General features: G+C 37.8%; 4 protein-coding genes across 6 annotated transcripts; 3 read left to right on the forward strand and 1 right to left on the reverse strand.

Moving 5' to 3' along the window:
- The first annotated feature begins 622 nt into the window (after positions 1 to 622).
- Positions 623 to 18,625, forward strand: LOC114517523 (zinc finger protein 330 homolog). Of its 3 annotated transcripts, none has more exons than XM_028537289.1 (10): positions 623 to 864; positions 942 to 961; positions 1,271 to 1,341; positions 1,584 to 1,663; positions 1,857 to 1,983; positions 2,072 to 2,176; positions 2,559 to 2,605; positions 2,812 to 2,929; positions 3,570 to 3,779; positions 18,483 to 18,625. In XM_028537289.1, the coding sequence occupies exons 1-10, from the start codon at positions 745 to 747 to the stop codon at positions 18,542 to 18,544; spliced, it is 960 nt and encodes a 319-aa protein (XP_028393090.1). In that variant the 5' UTR covers positions 623 to 744; the 3' UTR covers positions 18,545 to 18,625. The 3 variants fall into 3 exon arrangements, with proteins under 3 accessions (XP_028393090.1, XP_028393088.1, XP_028393089.1); XM_028537287.1 differs by lacking the exon at positions 18,483 to 18,625 and adding an exon at positions 9,635 to 9,809; XM_028537288.1 differs by lacking the exon at positions 18,483 to 18,625 and having other exon boundaries at positions 3,570 to 4,069.
- Positions 7,110 to 8,277, forward strand: LOC114517524 (neurogenic differentiation factor 4-like). The gene has a single exon (XM_028537290.1). It carries the CDS (start codon positions 7,118 to 7,120, stop codon positions 7,736 to 7,738), a length of 621 nt encoding a protein of 206 aa, XP_028393091.1. The 5' UTR covers positions 7,110 to 7,117; the 3' UTR covers positions 7,739 to 8,277.
- Positions 12,607 to 20,546, reverse strand: LOC114517522 (DNA ligase 4-like). Its single transcript, XM_028537286.1, is given in 30 exon segments — positions 12,607 to 12,787; positions 13,298 to 13,407; positions 13,521 to 13,563; positions 13,873 to 13,964; positions 14,136 to 14,297; positions 14,482 to 14,530; positions 14,641 to 14,729; positions 15,027 to 15,116; positions 15,256 to 15,505; positions 15,731 to 15,810; positions 15,944 to 16,063; positions 16,369 to 16,431; positions 16,434 to 16,466; positions 16,545 to 16,583; positions 16,663 to 16,715; positions 17,091 to 17,191; positions 17,294 to 17,353; positions 17,435 to 17,531; positions 17,658 to 17,713; positions 17,896 to 17,964; positions 18,072 to 18,152; positions 18,247 to 18,353; positions 18,933 to 19,037; positions 19,138 to 19,230; positions 19,326 to 19,352; positions 19,575 to 19,698; positions 19,777 to 19,841; positions 19,923 to 20,024; positions 20,171 to 20,248; positions 20,371 to 20,546. Coding segments are annotated over 29 exon segments (2,553 nt in total). The 5' UTR covers positions 20,228 to 20,248; positions 20,371 to 20,546; the 3' UTR covers positions 12,607 to 12,651.
- A 209-nt stretch (positions 20,547 to 20,755) lies between these two features.
- On the forward strand, positions 20,756 to 21,669 carry LOC114517651. Its single transcript, XM_028537436.1, has 2 exons — positions 20,756 to 21,037; positions 21,125 to 21,669. Exons 1-2 carry the CDS (start codon positions 20,866 to 20,868, stop codon positions 21,667 to 21,669), a joined length of 717 nt encoding a protein of 238 aa, XP_028393237.1. The 5' UTR covers positions 20,756 to 20,865.
- Positions 21,670 to 22,351: the final 682 nt, after the last annotated feature.

Below are 22,351 nucleotides of genomic sequence, written 5' to 3' on the forward strand. Positions count from 1 at the left end.
AAGTTATTCATTATGCACGAGTTGGAAACGAAACCACAGATATTTAATAACCAATCTTTGACAGGCTTAATTTGGAGTGACAATGACAAGCAACTTGCTGACACAAACTGTGGTTTGGAAAAAGCCTGATTCTGTAATATGTCCATTGTGTGGAAAGTGGAGTACCTGCTTTCTGGACCCGAATACGTCGAAACGTGTTGTACTTTTCTGTCTCAATAAATGCAATGCTTTCTTAGTTTTAAGTAGGTTTAGTAAAACCACAGTTAACTGTGGTAAAACTGAACGTATCTTTCCACAACGTGCGGAATACAGGCTATGCTGTTTCAAATACTACGGGCTGAAAGAGGAGTCACTCCAGAAAGAAATAGAGAGCAAACATCCGTGCGTGTTTTGCCAAACATTGAATTATCGACTCTAATATGAACGGCTGGAACCAAGAGTGTCTTTTATCTATGATAAGTAACCGCTTATCAGAGAATTCAAGTCTTTTTCAGAGCTGGAAATGGATTTACAAATTACAACCGGCTCATTTCCGAGTGGAACTCGCATCATCATCCACTATTATTACATGAAGTAAACTAGCCGTGAAGTTCATTCACAGGCTCATGATTAGTGGATTAAACCAATATGGCTGCCAAAAAATCAAGAAAAGTGTTCTAATTTCTTTAATTTTTTCGTTTTTTATTTGTTTTATTTGACCTTTTTTTAATTGTATTGTTGCCGTATATATCCAGTTATTTAAACATGCCAAAGAAAAAGACAGGGGCTCGCAAAAAGGCAGAGAAACAACGAGAAAGACAAAAGGGAATAAAGAATTCAAAGCAGTTTAGAGACATTGTGGAGCTGCCGTGCAACTTTCAAATGGTAGGCGTTTATCTTTCAGGTTCATGAAGAAATTTCTGTGCTAACTGTGTTTAATTTGATTCTTTTTTGTTCTTTAGGAATGTGATAAGTGTAAAATGTAAGCACAAAGACTAATTGTTAACTTGCAATGCCATTCACTACTTTTAAGAGATGTAAATTTAGCACCTAGAAAACATGAAAAATAGAATTGCATTGCAAGTAGAAAGAAAAAATGAATTTTTTGACACAGTGTATTAACAGCATAATAGAATATGTAGAGCTCAGAACTGGGAAGTTTAGTTGCAAAATGAACAATTCCTCCCTAAACAAAATAAGAAAGATTGTGGCCTAGGAACTCTTGCATTTATCAGAATGATAATTTCATACAACTATCTGAGAGGTATTTACTCAAGATATTTTTTTGCAGGAGACAGAAGAATCGAGCCTTTTGCTATTTTTGTTCTGCCATTCAAAAGCTTCCAGTTTGTGCTGAATGTGGTAGGTATTTGGGATATTTTTGAGGATATATCTAATCCTATCCCAATCCTAATCTAATCATAATCTAATCCTATCATAATCTAATCCTAATCTAAGCCTAATCCTAACCTTATCTCAAGGATTAAATTTGTGTAGTTAAGATTTAGTGAACATAGAATTATTACCAGGAAATGGCTGAAATTGAAATATTGGACTCCTACTATATCACGTATGACTGATTTGGATGAAATAAACTTTGTTAGGAAAATCAAAGTGTATGTCAAAGACTGGTGATTGTGTTGTGAAACATCCCAACTCTCATACAACTGGAATGGGAATGGTTGTAAGTAAAGATATTGCATTTTGGGCAAGGACCAGCACCCCAAGGTGACTTGCAGTTGAACCTCCCTTGACATTGTGTGAGGGGGGCTGATTATGTTATAAGACTATTGTACACTACACATAAAGTCAATCACAAAAACAGTCAACAAAGTGCTCACATGGAATACATTTTTATGTTTACATTTTTCCTTAAGGGTGCTGTGTGTGATTTTTGTGAAGCATTTGTGTGTCATTCAAAAAAGTGTCTAACAACGCATGCATGTGATTGCGTTGCACGCGATGGAGACTGTATTGAATGTGAACGTGGTGTCTGGGATCATGGTACGTGTTGTCTTGCAAGTCGTTTTAGAAAAGTTCATTCTCCAAATTGCTTCATTGACCTCAATGAATCTTTATTTTCACGATGCAGGTGGCAGAATATTCCGTTGTTCTTTTTGTCATAATTCACTCTGTGAGGACGATCAATTTGAACATCAAGCGAAATGTCAAGTCCTGGATTCTGAGACTTTTAAATGTAGGTTTAACCGTTGCGGAAAGACCTCATGAGTTATCCTGGCTAGGCGAGGTGAAAACTGCATAAAATGAGACTAATCTGGTTCAGCCTTTGATGTGATGCTCTTTTTACCTCACTTAGCCAGGATAACTTGCTCCATATAACCAGGCCCTAAATCAATATCCTTTTGTCACTCAAATTAGCCATTTCTTAAATTCCTGGATCTAGTCATGCAAACTATTTCTTGGAAAGAAACATGACCCACATAATAGTGATCTTTTAGATCTTTCGTATGTTCGATGCCTGTCATATTCCTGCACCTCCAAACTATTTCGAAATGCATGCAATGCCATCTTCTCTTAGGAAAAAGGCTGATATTGTTCGTTTCAATTTCTCTATTAAGGTGGTTCATGCAACAAATTAGGACAATACTCTTGTCTTCGCTGCAAGGTAAGAAAGCGGCTTTTTTATGAATTATAAATGTAGTATAGCAACCGAGCTACAATCCGATGCGACCCTTTGTGTAACTTAAAATAACACATGTTTCAAAATAGGCTTGAATTGAGACCTTGATCTCACTGTAATAATCAACTCTGAAAATGAGGATTGCACGTGTAATATCTTGACAAATTTCATGGTGTTCTCTAAATTTTTAGCTGTGTTTCTGTGAAGACCATGTTCGTCGCAAGGGCGTAAAGTACAAACGGGGAGAGGAAATACCATGTCCTAAATGTGGGTTTGAGACAAATTCGACCAAAGATCTTAGCATGTCGAGTAAGTAGATTGCATTAGGTAGCGTGGTACTTTGGTGATGCAGTGGTGGTTTGGTTGTAAGTTCATGGTATGGGGTGGTACATTACTGGTGCGTTTGTTGACGTTGTGGTGTAATCGTAAGTTGGTGGCGCGGGGATGGTACATTACTGCTGGTCTGGTTGTAAGTTGGTGGTATGCGGTGGTACATTACTGGTGCGTTTGTTGACGTTGTGGTGTAATCGTAAGTTGGTGGTATGCGGTGGATGGTACATTACTGGTGTGTTTGTTGACGTTGTGGTGTAATCGTAAGTTGGTGGTATGCGGTGGATGGTACATTACTGGTGTGTTTGTTGACGTTGTGGTGTAATCGTAAGTTGGTGGCGCGGGGATGGTACATTACTGGTGGTACATTGATGGTGCGTTGGTTCAGTCTTAAGTTGGTGGTACATTGCTGGTGTGTTGGTGGTGGTTTGGTTGTAAGTTGGTGGAACGGGGGTCGTGCATTGCTGGATCGTTGATGGTGGTTTAATCGTGAGTCGGTGGAACGGGGGTGACACATTGAAGGTTGTTTAGTGGTGGTCGTCAATTGTCGTAAACGGCACTGGTGTTTAGGACAAAATTACTTGCGGCCGTTTGAGACAACAGTTTATATTTTATTTAGCACGCCGAATGGCTTACGGCCGACATTCAGCGGAGACTTACGATGATGACGACGACGACGATGACGACGGATCGTTCCCTAGATACGGTTACTATGGCTACAGTGCAAGCGCGTACAGCGGCGAGGGGGAAAATGAGGATGAGGAGGAATCTGAAGATGATGACGATGAAGTGGAAATTGATGAGGAAAAACACGCGGATGATGTGGAAGGTGAGCTTGAACGTTGTTGTGATGACGACGAAGTTAGAAACCTCCTCTCTAACTCGCTGGAGAAAACAAAAATTTAAAACTCTACGAATTACAGTTTTAAATTTTAAACGAAAAACTCCAACACAAGGCAATGCGATTTATGATTAGAATATATATCGTGAGCGTGGAACGTGGGACTCGTTTATGATTTCAATCTGAAAGATTGAGAGATCTTATGGGGGCTGTTTACATGAGCCCGGTTACCCGAGATTCAACGAAGCGTGAGAGGAATTTGAGGTATTGAAATAAGTCTTTATGACACCAAACAAGCACATGCTATTGTTGTGGTGATTATACGACTGCCAGGATCATGTTATCTACTCATTTCAATACCTCAAAATCATCTCACGCTTCGTTGAATCTCGAGTACCGGGCTCATGTAAACAGCCCTTTGGACGGCTTTTGATGGTTTCTCGTTAGCTTAGAATTGATATAATAATGACAATCCTGCGTCTAACCTTGTTTTAACGATAATTAAGAGGTCAAAACAAATTAACGATGTAATAGCTCACTGTTTGATCAAAATATTTCAAGAACCAAACTAAATATTTCGAGCTAAAAACTAAACTAAAACTCTACAGCAACATTTTATCGACAATTTTAAACGTCCTCTGAAATGAGACAATAGCTACTTTGCGATAGTCCTCGTGAGAAAAGAATTTCTTTATTCACTGTTTTATTAATGTGGATAAAGGATCTCGTGGTTAACAAAGTTGAACCGCAAGTGACTAATCAGTAAAATGCAAACGAGTTTACTCGTGGAAGACAAACGATTTCACACAGGCAGACGTCTAAATATTTTGTTTGATGTTACCCCTCATGGAATGTCACGTTGCCTCGCACCGTGCAAATGGCTCAGAACTCGCATGTTGATCTTTGGAATGTTTCTCGTAAGACATGATATTTCTCGTAAGACATGATATTTCTCGTAAGACATGACATTTCTCGTATGGCGTGATATTTCTCGTAAGACATGATATTTCTCGTAAGACATGATATTTCTCGTGAGACATGATATTTCTCGTAAGGCGTGATATTTCTCGTAACATGTGATCTTTCTCGTAAAAATCCGGCGACATGGATGATCGCGTTACATCTCGTTATTTTCTTTGAAACAACGGAACTAACTTGCGGGAATATATTAACTCTCCCCTGCATATCATCAAAGCCTATTATAGTAGTTACAAGCTACTAGGTTCTATATTTTTTTGTCGGTTAGACATAATTTGCACCATTATATATATTAAATGAGCGATACTCCATAGGAGTCAAGTTTTTTAGGTTTGCATTTCCGTTGAAAAGATGTAGCTACATAATGTTTAGCTAATCTATGATTTGACGGTTATTTGTATACTGATATCTAATAAGATTTCTCTTCAAATATGGTGTATTTTGGAAATTAACTTTATCTTTGTGCTAAAGATTTTACTAAAACTTCACTAACGTGTAAACAACCATCTCAAATATAACTATATTTAGTATATAGACAATGGATTAGAAAATTAAAAAACATAGATTAAAAATAGATTTAAAAAAAACTCTGATCCGTTAATCCTTTTGGCACCTGATCAAGCTACCTTATCTTAAATAAACATTTTGTAATCCAGAGCTCTTTTTGCCACGAGTGTTCTTACGCAAGGCAACTTTAGAAGAGTTTTTTTTTATTTAGCAAACATGAAATATTGAATTCACAATTCATGCTAAAATTTACAGAACACTTAATTCTGTTCCTTTGTTCAACCCTCGTAATCATACATGTTTACATTTGAACAGATTTTAGATTTTCCTCAAAAATATGCTTATAACTCCTTATACGCTTTCACTTAAACCCCATGGCATAGATCGTAGGCCTACGAACTGTTGCAATGGATGTTAGACTACCCTTAAAAGTTGATGCATATTTTCAAGTACAGCTATCGAACAATAACGTCAGCATATGTTTTTGTTAAAAAGGACTCGAAGTATATGAGTAGCTATATTCTATTTCGTTTGTTTATGACGACGAGCGATGACTATAGCATGCAAGTGCTTTGAAAAATCGTGGGCTTGAATTATAAATAAAACTCGATATATATTTGTGGCTAATAATACAGGCACCTGTGCTTTTTCATTTGCCATTGTCCCCGCTTAACATGTCGAGATAATGTGTAATCGGGCATTTTGTGTTCATATTAAACTTTTCTAATGTTATACATGACTTCGAACAATGGCCTCTCGCTCTTTTTTTATGTTTTTCATTCGCTAACATTGTTTGCGATTAAGCCGTGCATTATTGAAAAGCTAACCAGATATGACACGCGTATAATTGCTCATTATTTACATTACGCTTTAATGAACTTTAATTTGATGCGAAGAGACGAAATGTGAGTCAATTAGTTTAAAGGTGAAGAAACAATGGCGCTTACTTGTACACCACAGCGCACGAAGGAGGCCATTGCAAGCAGTTTGTAGCTATCCACTGCATCTTACGGATTCTGACGAAATTTTTTCAAAACTACCCCGCTCCTGCCCACGGAAGTAATGACTTCATATACCGCCTTTAAACGAGGGTTTCGGTTTGAAAAGTTACGTCTTTATTTAACAGTTTTACAATTTGTGCAATCACAACTTATCAGCTCTAAGGTCTAAGCCACAAGTATGGTAAACATAGGAACGCACTTTTGCACCTATGTATACTTCTGTAAAAACAATTAAATCAAGTTTAACAAGTGTATATATACATATATACAGTCGATAGATTTTGCAGTCACCGCGGTGAACAGAAAAAAGGCCAGGCATTTTGCGGAATTGAAATTTGAATGTTGCTTATAAAAGAGAAGCACATCACATTCACGAAACCGGGAAAGTTTACTTCATCTCTAAACTTGCTATCAAATTAAGTAAACATAAATTACTGTAGTCGTCATTTGCCCATACTGTCTGTGTTGAGCAAGGCAAATATACGATGAATTGAATAGCGGTCGTTTATCAATTAATTCTTCATATTTTGTTAAAACAGTCCTAATATATTGGGTAATTAAATTTGTTCATTTCGATTTGGGATTCAATTGTACTAATAGTCTGAGACGTTTTGTGATAAAGTCTCTGTTATGCTCCCGGCTAAGTAGATTAACTAGCCTTACGCCACAGGGTGTCTACAAAAGGGCTTTTTAACATGTTTGGCCAGGCGACCTCACAATATGGCCCACCTGTGCGCGTGCGAGAATCGACCAATGAGCGCGCAGCTTCGTAGGCACTTAAAAACAGCCCTTGTAGAGAGGTTTAAAAGCTGGCTTTCTGCAAACGGGTCCGTATCAGTTATGGAGAGTGTAATTGGCATGAACGGAACGCCGTATTATGGATTCAATAATTGCGGGATTCTTTACGCACCTTCCGAGCAAAATAACTCGGCTCTTGCCGCACAGCGCGCGCTGGAAATCTACAATCTGAGAGCAAGGAACGCCCAGATCGAGTCGGGCAGCCAACAACAGGTCAACTTCGCTCATCCGAGCCAGAAACGTGAAAGGAAAATGCAGCCAAATCGGTCGCGAACTTTGTACAACAAACGAATGCTCGTGAACGCCCGAGAGAGGGAACGCATGAAGACTTTGAACAAGGGATTCGAAAATCTACGAAACGCCCTTCCGTGCTACATCGCTGACGGTCACATTTCGAAAATTACGACCCTGCGTCTTGCGATAAACTACATTAGGACACTCAGTGCTGTCTTGCAGGACGCGTCCAACTCTGAGACGCAGACTTTGGTGACAGAGCAACAAGCTTGCGGAGAAAGATCCTTGAATCTGTTGAAGACCACTGACGGTACTAGTGTTTTGCCAAGACCCGTCACCGAGCCCAACGAAGGAGGACAGAACACGTACGCCGCCAGTTCACAAGTTTCCTCTGTTTTAGCGGCTACGAAAATACAGGCATGTCCGTAGAAGATGGCGTTAAAAAGAGATGTGTGTGGATATCCAAACCTCATGTGCCATGCCAAGATCTTACCAGACCTTACAAATATCGCATCAAAGAACTTCGTTTTTGGAGGACTTCTGTGTCTTGGATAAGGAACCTGTAAATTACCCCCCATATATAATAAACTAGCATGCAATATGACAGTTAAAGGACAATCTAAATATAGGTTTTCCTAAATCTAGAAACTTCTCCTGTGTTTCTGTGTATAAATGGAACAATTATATATGTAAAATGCGACTGCCCTTAATTTAAAACACAGATACCAGAGCGCTTTGTATAAAAACTAAAAGCGTGTATGAGATTTAATTCTTTGAAAGAAATTATTTTAAAAGTGTGTATAGTTCTATAAAATGTGTTGAGACATACCAGTTCTAGAGATGTAGAAAGTGTATTAGACGAACTGTGCCAAGTTTATTAATATATTAAAATGCTAATAAATTATGTTTGCGAATGATCCGTATAAAAAAATAAACTTTCAAATGCAATTCTTCTAAGCCCTCAACTTATACGAAAATATTCTACGAAAGGTCTAATATACTTATATTCTTGACGGCAAAGTGCGTGCTTTGTAAGTTTTTGTTCAGTTTAAATGAAAAATGCTTAAAATGGATATTTAGCTTTAGTTTAAAAATTAAACGCAGCTTTTACAGTTAATGTATTTAAATTTTATGCACCAATTTGTTAAATTACGTTATTTGTTAAACATGTTCGCCTGTTTGCCTCGCTGTCACAAGATATACTAATTTCAACTTTTTTGCTGGCCGCAAAAAAACTCATAACAGCAATAATATTTTTTGACCCTTGTCATGAAAAAGTGTCTATTTTGAAATCCTATTTCAAAGTGGATTTTCGCCCCCAACAAAAGGCAATTTATTCTTTAACATTGTTTATATAAAATGCAGCGTAGTTATTAAGGCAATCCTATTAAGAATTTAATAGGCCACATAATGCATGTCCTCGCGGTATTGAATCTAATTTTAACGTCACATTTGCATGCCAAATGCATTTGCTTAGCCCATCCTATACGGATCCTCAACAATTTCATGAAACGCCAAGTCACCCATTTTATCCGAAATTTACTTCTAAACATGCAAAAGTTTAATTTCAAAGCTAGTCGTATTTGCTGTTAAAAAGCTGCATGGCGTGTGGTTAATTGTTCGAGTTCCAAAATACGTAGACTTTATTTACCTCGACCAACATATATCTATGATATAAAATAAAATATTAGAAAAAATTCTAATGTCTTTTAATGGTGTTTAAATCGTTCGCCAACCGTAAAATGTGTTTGCAAATTGTTGTGAAATCTGCGTCAAAATTCGTCTGTGTATTAATAGTATAGATATATGTCATTTGAAATATAGCTGGCGAATTAACAAGTATACAAAGAATTGTGTAGTTAGAAAATTGAAGCATTGAATTTGATGGCAATATGTTCAAACGGGAGCCCCATTCAATTTTCACCAAGTACAAATGCACATGCAATGTGTGCACGGCCTGTGCATGCATTCTTGAAAACAATCAGATAAGATGCCGTGAATTATCGCTATATTGATAATGAAGATAAGACGGAATTACACATCATTTTTAAGGCATTGCGAGAATTATCCGTAGTGTGCTGTTACCACTTTTGAGGCGATTTGTTAAAAACACTCAAGAGAAAGACATGTTTTTTCTGGTTTACCTATAATTGCGTTTCGGCGTCAGCGAATGCGCTGTGAAATTTTGCATAGCTAATTATTTCACCTATGTTAAATTCCAAATGCGCTCGCATGCAGACGTGTCTTTCGGGGATACTGGGTTTGTAAGTACTACATAATAAGCGTTTTTCGGGGAAATACTTTACGTTTTTTGTTTTACCAAAGAGATCAGAACCAATCAGAACGAAGCGACGAGCCACTGCAAGAACAGTCCTCGTGCAAAGAGCGGGATACGAAGTCTTTCGAATCAAGAGAAAATTTTATAAGATGTTTGTGTACGAGCTAGCATGTAGGATGTAAAATCATGCTGTAAATTTAAGATATTTTTATACCGTCAACCTAAGTAATTTTAGTGCGAATTTGAATGACAAATTCCTGCAATGTTTTTCATCTGTTAGACACATTTAAAGGAAAACAAAGATGAAATAGACGAAACAAAACTTAGATAAATGTGTTCTGTTTTAAAACATTTGACAAGATTAATCTTGCTAAGTAATCTCTGAGAGGAGCTTTGTTAAAAAGCTAATCGTGTCGGCATTTGAAAACCGGGAACTAATACCCAAAACGTACTAGTCAAAAAGGATTCTTTAAGATAGCCTCGCTTCATGCATGGACGAAGCCACCTGGGGGTCATTTTCGAACCAGTTAGAAAGAAGAAACCTCATATAGACGAGAAATGATCATCGCTATAGTTTCACAGTATCTCTCCCGCCGATGTTTGTGACTTCAATATGCAGTATATTGATAAAAAAAAAAACGAAGTCGAGGAAGTGTCACTTAAACAAGTTCACAAGACAACAGAAATATTCCACAACAATCGACAACAAGATTATAGATGTGCTTCATCCAGTTCTTCAATTCAGATCATTCGTTGGTCTTTTGGCCACGCAAGGACTGACCGCAAAAAGTCGCATCTGGGTTGGAGAAGCAATCAACACCGTCAGTTGCCTTTGATATATAACACAACTTTGAGCAATGGAGCAGTTCAGGGTGGTAGCCGCCACTGATCTCATGTTACACTGGAGATATAGATATGATACACTTTTCCTCACAAGGCCAGAACTATATTAAAACTTCCGGTTAAATTTCCTGGGATTCACGCGGGCAAACCAATGATTCTTTTCAATGGCAATTTCCTTTGAATGCACACGAAACAATAGCGTGAAAACGAGGCGGACAACGTAATTCATTGCTTTGTTAACTACAGTTATTATCCCGTCGATTATCAGATCAGTGGAGCTTTTGGAGCATTTGATTAAGTAACGATTAGCTTATAGTTAGACGTCATGTTGCGTGCCACTTTAAACGTGCGCTCATGCAAGATGGTCCCAGCTTGCGACGGTGTCCAGTTATAAGTCAAAGAAAACTCCATTTAAACAAAACAACGTTAAGATCTTCATTGTCGCGCATTCCCGTCGACAAGTGCATAAGTGATGGCCAATTAGAGTAGGGATTCGAAAGATTTCGTTTCGTAAATATAGCTGCAAAAGTTCAGTTTGGTAAATATTCGAAACAAAAGACAACAAAAGCTAGGGCTGTGTTTAATCAGGCCCTGTCGCTTCAATATTATACCCTCCTTAAGGCCCGTTTACACTTGCGATTTTTGCTGCGATTTTCTCCTTTTGGTAGATGTGAACGAGTAATAAGTTCTGCACGAATGCTCTGTATTTGAACTTCCGTAACTGATCAGTCTCATTCACTCGTTCACATTTATCAAAAGAAGAAAATTGCACCGAAAATCGCAGCAAAATTGCAAATTTAAACAGGCCTTCAATTCTTCTGTATTCAGAGCATTTAATAATAGCGATATAGTTAACAAAGTTAATCCAATCTAGTTAACTAAGTTTTCGTAGTACATCAGGCCGGAAGTCAAGCTATAAATTGTTTTTAATTTAAATTTTTTGTTTTTAACTTTAGCGAAGTTACAACAGTCAGCTGCACGATTTCAAAGCAAACGGCTAAAATGTTTTGATAAAAAAAATACAGCAAGGACTATAAAACGAACTTTTCGGTTACAAAAAGTGAAAGAATTCTTTATAAACGTATATTCTTTTAAAGATAACATAAAAATCATCTAATATACGCTATTATCACACTATAACGGTTAGATAAATTCACATCCGGCGTCGAGCCAATATAGTTAAATGACGTTTATGCCATTACCTCTTTTGCGGTAAACAGATGGCTTAGTTGGAGCTATCGTGAAAGAAAGATAAAGCTATATGTGTTTTTAAAGGTTCACCTTTGAGATACCATGTTGAATTTTGGAAAAGAAGGGGTACTTGAGCTATTGAACAGCTGAGAGGGGACATTATTATAAACAAAGACGTTTTCGTTATGAAAAATCTAAACAAAGAACTCCGAATAATGTGTATAGTTACGAGTCGCAAGATGAGCATCATTGTTCAATGAAAATTAAACATCGGTTGCATGCATGGAATAACGCAAGGCAGAGACGAACGTGAGCGGTGTTAGTTTCGCAGCTTGTTAAGTTTTTCAACGTATTTTTTCCCCGTTAAACGATAGTGGAAGAAATTTACGGAGAAGCGCACCGTTGCCTGTGGTCTCGCGATGACTGGCCAATACGAGAAGATTTATACACAGCGCACGCAAATATAAATAATTCACATAACCACTACTGTTCGACACTTAAGATGAAGTATCTCATGAGTGTTCATCACTGAGTGTATTGTTCATTGACGTGCAAGAGATGACTTGATAATGAAGATGCATGACTCTGCAACGGACTATTGATAAATCATATTCCTTCCTCGTATGAATGCAAATTAGGACTGACAAGAGCGAGTGGAATAAAGTATAAAAAGGGAATTTGGTAAATGAAATCCAGAATCCGCGTATCTGAACCTAACTCTTATCCAACTACAAACATAATAAAGAAATAGATTAAGGATTAAGGATTGTGAACATGAATAGTATTGTTACCATAAGTTATAATGCATAGCGGTGATATCACTCTGTTTTTTTAACCCATATATTTTCTGTTCTTAAATGAGAAAAACTTCTATTCAAACCAGTTATATGCATTGTATTGATTCTATTCATTTTCTTACATATTTTAAAGGCGTTCATTCTTATTCACTTATACCACAATAAAACGTATAGTTTATAAATATCAATTCAATAAATATATATATATATATACACCTCCTCCGTTAATTACTCTATGGGCCGTAGTTCCTTTCTTTCAATATAGTACCGGCTTCTATGCTCTCCGATACCCACGATGCCGTGACCACGTGCGCTTTCCGTGATCTCTCACGTGACACCTCTTGAATTCGTGGCAGCCTTGATAAGTCTCTGAAACATATAAATGCAAAGTTTAACACCAACTCAGAATTCGCCCTTCAAACCTTTGGCATGGATTTTTGCTTTTCAGACGAATCAGTTCAATCTTTGCCTTCGTGATCTGTCTTGAACGCGCGAGTTTTGCTACGGATTTCTTCCATTAACTGACGCAAACCAATACATAGATAGTTATGAATGCTCAACGTTATAAGTGCCGTTATTTTAACATCCGTAACTACCATGCTCGATCGCATTTATCAAAAGAAGAATGTCAAAAGAATGTGAACAGGTCACTTTCCATTTTGCACTTTATACCCCGAAATGCGTCGACAACTGTTCCTACCTTGCTGGATACGATGACAAATTGTTATGAACAACTTGTGATAATACGTTATGATCGTCAGTATTCGAACAAGCTGGTCTCAAAGCTGGACCCAAACAGTGAAAATTTTGAAATGAGCCAAGCTGTTGGGAAGCGTGGAAACAGATTGCATAAATCATTATAGTAGAAATAACTGTTACCTGGGGTTCATAATGACGTGTGTAACATCCTCGTCAAATTCATCGCTTAATTGTGCGCCGTAGTATTGCAGTTCGGCGGCTTGTATGTCCAAACTACAGTTGGGAATTTTCTACGTGGTAAAATTCAAAGGAAGATGATCATCATATAGCGGTCGTAGATCGATAACAAGGAATGAAATTAAAGGATATTCGGTTGAAGCCATAATATTACTCGTATATCTACCGTTCGGGGATCACCGATTTCCAAGTATTGATCCACATAAAACCTTAAAAATATACCATATATGAAGATAGAGAATCACATATTTGCCTTTGCCAACATGAATTGGAAAAGTGAAAACCAAATCCCGAATCTAATCCTATCCTAATCTAATCCTATCTTGATCTCAAGGATTACTGAACACGGACTTATTTAACACCGTGAGAGGAGTTGGGCTGAGAAAGGGACTTGAGAAAGGAGCGTGTAACACAAGGGGCGTTGCGGAATTCCCAGAGGATGTGATTGCAATGGAGTCCAATTTGTAGGTGGGGTTCTAAGAGAGGAGCGGGGGCTGTAATTGGAGGACGTTGTGTACCTGTATTGTCTAAATAAACCAAGGGGTGAATTTGGAAAATATCTTGACTCTACTTGAACAATTTCTTCTCTCGTTAACTTGACCATGTTTTGCTGAAAGAAAAGAACATTTCATTTAATTCGCTTCTGCAAAACAATACAGCGCAAGATTTCCTAGGAGAAATTCATGTTTTTTTTTCATTAGACCTTTGGCAATCGTAGGGCGCTTCCGCGTTCTGAATATCTCCCAACTAAAAGCCCTCGAGACGACAGACTGACATTCACCTTTTCGTCGATTTTTTGAAAGATTTCTTTCAAAGATGCCACATTTAAATCTCTGGTATAACTGTCGCCATTTTCGTCATAGTCTAAGGCGAACTTTTCCCGCGTCTTCGGTGACATGTGCATCATGTGACTTGGGGACCATGGCAAAAGCTTGTTACTTTCCTGGCGAGGGATATGAATTGTTTAGAATGCATTTCTGGTATTATCTTAGGACTAAAGGGAACTTAAATAAACACATAATTCATACGGTTTTTGACAGGTCTAGCTGCACGTTATATGAAGTATTAGAAATACAGAATAACTGATGATTTATCAGCAAAATCAAAATCAATAGAAAGTACCGTACCAAACACTCTAATAACCAATTTGAATACACGATATCGTAAACTGCTTGTCTATAAGAGGCAAAAGAAAATAAATGAGTTGAGAAAGTAAATCACAGCGGGTCACAGAGCGCAATATAAAACTGGATACTTCTGGGTGAGGTAGAGTAAGACGTACTCACTTCACGATATTCTGGAGGCGTACATTGCTTTTATGGGCTACCACACAGAAAGTTTCTTTCCCAGGGTTTTGAACAACAGATCCTCCATTCTAGTGTATAAATTGAAGTATATTGACTTGCTGTATAAGTGTCATTTATCCCCCCTCCTAGTCAGTCCTGTGAGAGCAGAAATAACAGTTTTTGACACACTTAGCTCTCGTGTGAACGAAATTGTTAATGATACCCTAGTTCTAAGGATAAAGGTCGACCCACTTCAAGAAAACACATTGAAAACAGCGACACGATATATTTCCTTGTAATGCAGTAGTACTCTTGTCTCGCTGATGGCAGTGATATCCAAGGTTTCTCAAATGCCTTCAATATATTTTTCATTCAATATTCTTTACCTCTATTATTTTTGTCTCAATTTCAACTTTGCCACAGCCGGGCGGACCATTCACGATGTAAAACTCTTTCCCATCAAAAATCTTTGATTTCTTCGTGAGGTGAAAAAGAGAGTAGAAACCAGATTAAAAAAATAGGTTGTTTTGTAGGTAAAGCACTGTCAGTTGATTGGTTAATTTATCATTTCAGTATTACGCGCATGCGCTCCAGGCTTGCAAAATGTACCCTCACCTCTTCTACGGCAGAAGCATCAGCGCTAGCGAAATGCTTAGCAACGGTCATCGGTTTCTCCACGCGCGTAACCGCACGTCTTTTCTTCGGCGCAGGCTCGTAACTTGTCGACGTGTGCTGATACGAGAGCTTTCCCTTCGCGATCGTTCGTAATCTCTCGAGTTCAGTCATGTCGAGACACTCGTACCAACTTTTGTCGTCACGAATTTTTTCAAGTCTTGGAAATCGCAACGTCAGACCGGCCCTGTAGCTAAAATTTGAGCGGGAAGATACACTTAACACTCCTGTTAAACCATATCACACAGGCCTTAGTAAAACTATTCAATGTTAGGGCTGTTTTCCACTGTGCGTTTTTTGTACGTACGTCTAACAGATACAGCCTGTTCAAGATTATTAAAGTCGCTTACATAGAATAGTAAGTGGACAAATCTTGACAACAATTTATGGGTTAGTTTTACGCACAAAGGTATCTTACTTGTCCGAGGGAACAATCTCTGCTGCCTTGATCTGAACGATCTTCGATTTTGAAGGTTCAATCCAGACATCAGGTTTCTCCTAAATTTATGTAAACGTACACAATCGTACACAAACTTTCCCAACTGCATCAGTAATATATATATTAACGAAGTTCTGAGTAAATCATTAACTACAGGTATGAAGATATATGAATACTGTAGTGTACTAGGACCTTGAAACTAGATGGTAGCTCAATGACTGATGGAGGCTTTTTTGGGTCAAATTTTTTCCAATATGGATGCAGTTGACGACATAGTTCTTTCAGTTCATTTATAGAATATCCTGAGCCAACCTACAATATACCATAACATATATCACTACCTTGCTGTACTATGCCATTGGCATATATACGCTGTATCATATACTATGACTATGTCACCACTCTTCCATACCAGTAACATACCATGCTGTACCATAGCGTGTAATATGTCACCACCACCTTGACGTACCATATAGTGTGTATTGTATAGCATACCAAGCATCGCCGTAACCATATATTATACCATACGGTACCACACTACTATCAACATCGTGTACCATACCATAAATACTCATATCGTTCCATCATTCTACCACGTGAAGCCATACCATGCTTACCTTGCAAAATGAGTAGAACTTGCTAGGTTTTTCTTCTGGGGATGAGGTTGGAGCAGCAAAAACCCACATAAGAAATGCGAAACCATCCCACCTCTGAACTAAAACAACCAAACACCAGATTCTTTTGATCCAATAAATTGCATTCCTGCGTAGAATGTTATCATTTAGATCCTTACCCCACTTCCGAAGTAACCTCCAAGGATTATGACGTCCAACTTTGAAAATAAAGAAGCGAAATTAGAAATATAGGAGTTTGCCTTTGAAAGAATCAAGAACACAGATCACATCACTTACCTCGTCTGTTAATCCATCAACATATTCAGGTTTTATCTTCAGCCAACCACTTCCTTGAGCAGTTAAGATATAAAGTACTGTTTAGTAAGCAACACAGCCTATCATTCGTAGCTCCGATACCACACGATACCATACAATATCATCATACCAATATCATGTCATACATTATCCCATACCATACAGTACCATACCATATCATAACATACTGTACCATACCATAACATACTGTACCATACCATATCATAACATACTGTACCATACCATACCATACCATATCATAACCTACTGTACCATACCATATCATAACATACTGTACCATACCATACCATATCATAACAAACTGTACCATACCATACCATATCATAACATACTGTACCATACCATACTATACAATATCATAATACCATAGCTTCAATCGAGCGACCTACCGTTTCTAACATTTGGTTGATAAATTGACAACGGCGATTTTACGACTAATCCTTCTTCGTATTTATCCACGGCTTCGTTCAACGCCTTTATCACATCTTGCCTAGACGAGAGAAGTACTTATTAATGGAAACTTATCCGACAGTTGCCTAGTGCTACCTGCTTTTTATCTACCTAAAAAAAAAATTTTATTATATGTACATACCTGTTTTTCCCTGGTTGACTTGAAACCAGTTGAATTCGTCCAGGAACGGGTGTGAATACTCTAGGAATGCGATGGAAATAAACGGCTACTTAATACTTTGTCCAGAAATTTTCATCGGACCATAGTTGGGCATTAACATACTTTTCCAAAGTTACCAATCGCTCTTTCAGTGGTAAACTTGCAATACTTTTGCTGTTTACCAAGAGGACATCGAATACCACGAAACATGGATGAAGACCTGTGTTGAGGGAAAACACTCTTTTCAGAAATGGTTGTCAACGGTTATTGAACTTAGTTCTGACAGTTCTTTGTTTCTGTGGACGCGAGAACAGGGAAGAGAGCTTGGGTACGAGGCTGCACACACCTGTACCTCCAGAGTAGGTCTTTTCACTCTTAAAATCAATATTGGCTCCTTTTGAGCTGCGGGAATAAAGTTACAATGTTAGATCACATTGTCAAACAGGGTGCTAGAGACGTTTGTGCATTGTTTACAGAGAGCGATTGTTCATAACTTCGAAAGGCGTTTAACTTTAACGGTGGATAAGCCAAAGTTTAGAGATACCCTCATACATCTTGTGAATGAACATTAAATATGTACTTACACAAATTTCACTTCATTTGAAGCATTGAAAGCCATCATTTCACCATCCAGTATGCACGATTTTACCTTGCTGTTTGAAAACACAAAACAACTGATTGTTACAGTAGGCAGAATAATGAAAATAATACACGCAGAATGGACTCAAAAATATTACAGTATATGAACTCGTTTCACCACCTGGCGAAGCAGTTTGCAATAAATGGCGTGAGGAATCCTTCATTTGGGGAACCACCAAACGTCGCTGTATACTCGTTCGAACTAAAAGCGTACAACCAGATTTTAAATTTACATTTTGCCATTAAAAGTAATTCTAACAATTGTATGAAAACTACATATACTGTATTTTACCAACCCTCGTGAAAAGTATTTGAACATATTGTCTTGTTTGTGTAACATAAATCTCTCTCCATCCAGTTTCGTTTCGATGATAAAATCTTGTTCGCCCATCAGTTTTTCTACCTAACGATATTACATATTATAGCAAAAGTCAGTTCATAAGAAAGTCGAAGATTAACAAACTTAGATCTGATATTTTTATCGGCTCTGTTGAAGTCTCTTTTCGAATTTTTTAAAGGTTATTCCTTATAGATCCATTTTCAAGTTCTCAAATGCGGTCCTCTCGTAAGCAAGGAATTCAAGATTGGAGGTGATAAATATACTCGAGCTTACCACGATCGAATATATCACAACCCGGAAGAGATCAGAAGATGATGCGAGTTGGTAGACATTGCAGAGAATCTTCTCTGACATTGCAGGGAAGCAAGATTGAGATGATATGGACACGTAATAAGAAGAGATGAAGGAGAGCTGGTCAGAGATATTATGAAATGAAGAGATCAGAAGAAGATGTGAGGTGGTAGACATTGCAGAGAAGATGAGGGAAGCAAGGTTGAGATGATATGGACACATAATAAGAAGAGATGAAGATATCTCGCATTGTAAGACATGATTGTCTAGAAAGTGAAGATGGTCATAAAGATCTGTGTCAATCTCAAAACTACAAATAGAGGTACAGATGTGGAAGGTACAACTCAGTACCTCATCTATGGCCGCACGTTGACCCAACATTGGTTTAAATGCAGAAAACAATGTGATGTCAGAGTCGTTCTTCCTCACTGTCGGGTCTTTAAGATCTTGACACACCTTCAACACAATGAACATAATCGATCAAGTGGTTCATATTTCAAGCAATAAATTAGTCATTAAGTTTTTCAAACAAGGCATTTTCTGTACACAGATGTACCTTTGAAAGGGTACTACACACGTTATAAAAATCCATGGCGTCTGGATGGTAGACATCGAAAATGGATTTTTCGCTAGTCCCAACTTTTAGTTCCTAAAAAGAAAAAATTCTCATATCAAAGTTCTGTGACTTCCGTCTTATGACAAAAATCATATTTAATATATGAAACAACTGAGATATCTTATTACCTTCATTATCATTCGGATCAACCACTTCTAAATCAAAAAAATGTAATTTTTGATAAATATGTTTGATTATCACCCTACCACAGACCAGGAAAAAAGTAATACATTTGAACTAATAAAATAAGGCATGTTTCCTCCGTTTGTTAACTTAAGTCATATAAAACATTTACTGGCAGACAAAATATCACCTGGAAACTTAAATCTTTTATTATATTTAAATTCTTTCCATTGAAACTAGTTATTCAATATTACCTGTTCCAAAGCACTGGTATTTCTCAGAAGAATTTGCAATGCGCTTCTTGTATCTGCTTTTTTATGATTCACATTCCCCATAGCAACCTTGTCAAGAAGGTCATTCACTTGTTTTAAGGTTAAACTACAGAACATAAAGAAAACATAGGTAGAAATACCTAGAAGGCATGTCAACATGACCAAGCAAGATTATGACACAAACCTCCCTTTCTCAGGACATCGTTTCTTTAAAACAAAATATGCTACCATTGCAAAGTCACCTGCATCCTGTAACAATGAATTCATCTTGTCAGTTCTAAGTTCTATAATTATAACTGGAATCTCCACAAACATATACAAGCTGCGTACCTTTAATGCATGAGTTGGTGCCTTGTAATTGAGTAGTTTCTTTGCATCTAAACTATCCTTTCCAATGCTGAGTATTTCAATGTAATGTCTAGCCAAGGCTGTCTTCATGTCATAAATAAATTTTATTTATTAATATCACTCAGACTACAGAGCATTTGCAACAATCTGATATGCTCTGGTGTCACTTGCTATTATTGGTACATATACCGTATTTTATTGGTATCTAAGATATATGTTACCATGCCTACCTCCTTCATACCATAGGCTGGTCGCTCTTTGTCAAACTGAGGTAGGAGCAAGCGCATTGCAGGAAAGAATGAATCATCCTACAAAGATTATATTGAATGTTGCGAAATAACAGAGGGGTTCACAGAGTGGTTGACATGATACCCCGAAGTTAGCGCACCATTTTAATACATAGTATTTTTCAAAATTCAAACCAACTTACAGTTATCTCATCACCGTGAATTTTGTTGTGAGTCTCCCGCCAGGATCCTATAAAAGACTTCAAAATACTCTTTTTCTTATCAGTTCCTTTAACACCGCGTATTTTCTCAAGCAAAGAGCACAGGTCGTGAAAAGGAACTTGCGAAGCAACTGACTTCACTCCTCCGTCGGTCGCCATGTTTGTATACAGGGTTTTCTGCCCTTGCTCCGGGATATTATATCCGGTATTGTATACCCGGCCGAAGTGGACATGCTTGGGCAAGTTTAGTAATCGTCTTGCTTATTGACTCAATAAAGTTCCATAATTATACACAATTTAAAGAGTTCGGATGTTTTAGAAAATAATCATGTTATTTCCATTTAAGAGCCCGTTAAATATGCTTATAATTAATCCACTTAGCGTCCACTTATGACGTCATAATTGAAGTTGGCGTGTACTTCAAGATGAAGTCAGCAAAGTTCATAGATCACATTTTCTTAGAATATTTTCTCCGTTATGGGAAATATGTGTTCTTTTACCGGATCAAGGCCCAGTAATCGAATACTGCCGACGAATTCGACTGTGTTAGCTTTAGGACTTGGTAATAAAGATCTGGCATTGTATCGCAGACATAGAAAAAAAGATGAAGGCGAACTTGGGCTGGCAAAGAAATCTGGCTCTTCATCAAGTAAGTGTTGGTTTTTGCATCGGTAACATTACCAATGAATTAAAGTCGTTCAGATTTTGACAACTATCAAACGTGCTATTACTCCAGAAGCAGCCGTGACGAAACAGTCAAATGACAGAGAGGGAAGAACGGACGACAATCTGCAGGATTATACAAGCAATTTAGAACCGGACAGAGAGATGCAAGAATGGCTCGATTCTATCATCTTTCAAAACAACCTGTTACCAAGTTTCATGACTTTTGATAACAAACGACATCTATCGATGCGTTCCAAATATACCGACGCCAGACAAACGATGAAATTGCGCAATGCCATCGATGAAAGCCACGAAGAACATCAAAACAACACTTTGCCATCGTCTGGGAGGGTGAAATCACTGAAGAAAAATGCAAAACAGAAAATAACCAAAATTTTAAGTCATGAAACATTCAATCTGGGTCTTGGACCCTCGCCCGTGATGTCAACACGTATAAGCAAGGATGCAGTGAAAAGAAACAAAGGGAAAAATAACCTGAAGGGTTTTCACGGCGGCAGAAAGACGCCTGCTCCTCCAAAGCCTAAGTCAGCAAGTTTAAACCCCTCAATAGCTAGCACTCCAAACAGCTCCAAGTCGAAAGGTCGGTACCTTTAGTTAACTTTTAGTATGGTACTCTCCATACGTTAGCTTTTTTCAATTTTACATCCATTTAGTATTGCAAGCATGCTCGCGCAATTGTTACTGCAGGTGGAATTCGTCAGAAAAAAACAATTTTGTTTGGCAAAATTAAACCAATGGCGATGCCAATGCTATTATTTTAGACCCAGACGAATCTCGGATAGCAACTAATACCACAAAATTTCATGTTTCTTCAAACTGGTTGGACGAAGATTTTCAAGAGAGTATCCTAAGTTATCCTAAGGATATCCCAATGCCCAGAGATAACCCGCAATGTCCACTTCCCACATCTGCTCAAAGCGATAATGGTAAAAAGTCAACCAAGCTCAAGATCGAGCCAGAGACATCCGAGCCCGCTGTGCACAATCTTGGATTGTTTTTGTCTGCGGTCGATGACGACAAATCTGAACCCATATCGGAAGGCAAATCTAGAAATTGGTTTTCGGATGTTTTTAAAAAGACATATCGCGCCAAAACTATTTATGCTACGGAAGATTTACCTTTATGTGATGATGACTAGGAAGCGAATGACCAGCGGTGGTGTCGAAGCAATATGACGTCATTGTTTATTACGTCATAATGAGTGTGTGAACATCATTGAATTGTAGGCGAATAACGATATGAAAAGAGACGATTTTTTTAAATGAACTATGCAGAT

The sequence above is a fragment of the Dendronephthya gigantea genome, unplaced genomic scaffold (assembly GCF_004324835.1).
Source record: "Dendronephthya gigantea isolate DGI-Jeju-01 unplaced genomic scaffold, DenGig_1.0 000009F, whole genome shotgun sequence".
NCBI lineage: Eukaryota > Metazoa > Cnidaria > Anthozoa > Malacalcyonacea > Nephtheidae > Dendronephthya > Dendronephthya gigantea.

What these genes read in the sequence shown, in the direction of transcription:
- LOC114517524 (XM_028537290.1), top strand. Translation starts at nt 7,118, where the DNA reads ATGGAGAGTGTAATTGGCATGAACGGAACGCCGTATTATGGATTCAAT.
- LOC114517523 (XM_028537287.1), top strand. Translation starts at nt 745, where the DNA reads ATGCCAAAGAAAAAGACAGGGGCTCGCAAAAAGGCAGAGAAACAACGA. An exon ending in CAAAGATCTTAGCATGTCGA is followed by an intron (nt 2,930 to 3,569) that starts GTAAGTAGATTG and finishes TATTTTATTTAG; the next exon opens with CACGCCGAATGGCTTACGGC. An exon ending in ACACGCGGATGATGTGGAAG is followed by an intron (nt 3,780 to 9,634) that starts GTGAGCTTGAAC and finishes GTTTTACCAAAG; the next exon opens with AGATCAGAACCAATCAGAAC.
- LOC114517651 (XM_028537436.1), top strand. Translation starts at nt 20,866, where the DNA reads ATGGGAAATATGTGTTCTTTTACCGGATCAAGGCCCAGTAATCGAATA. An exon ending in GAAATCTGGCTCTTCATCAA is followed by an intron (nt 21,038 to 21,124) that starts GTAAGTGTTGGT and finishes CTATTACTCCAG; the next exon opens with AAGCAGCCGTGACGAAACAG.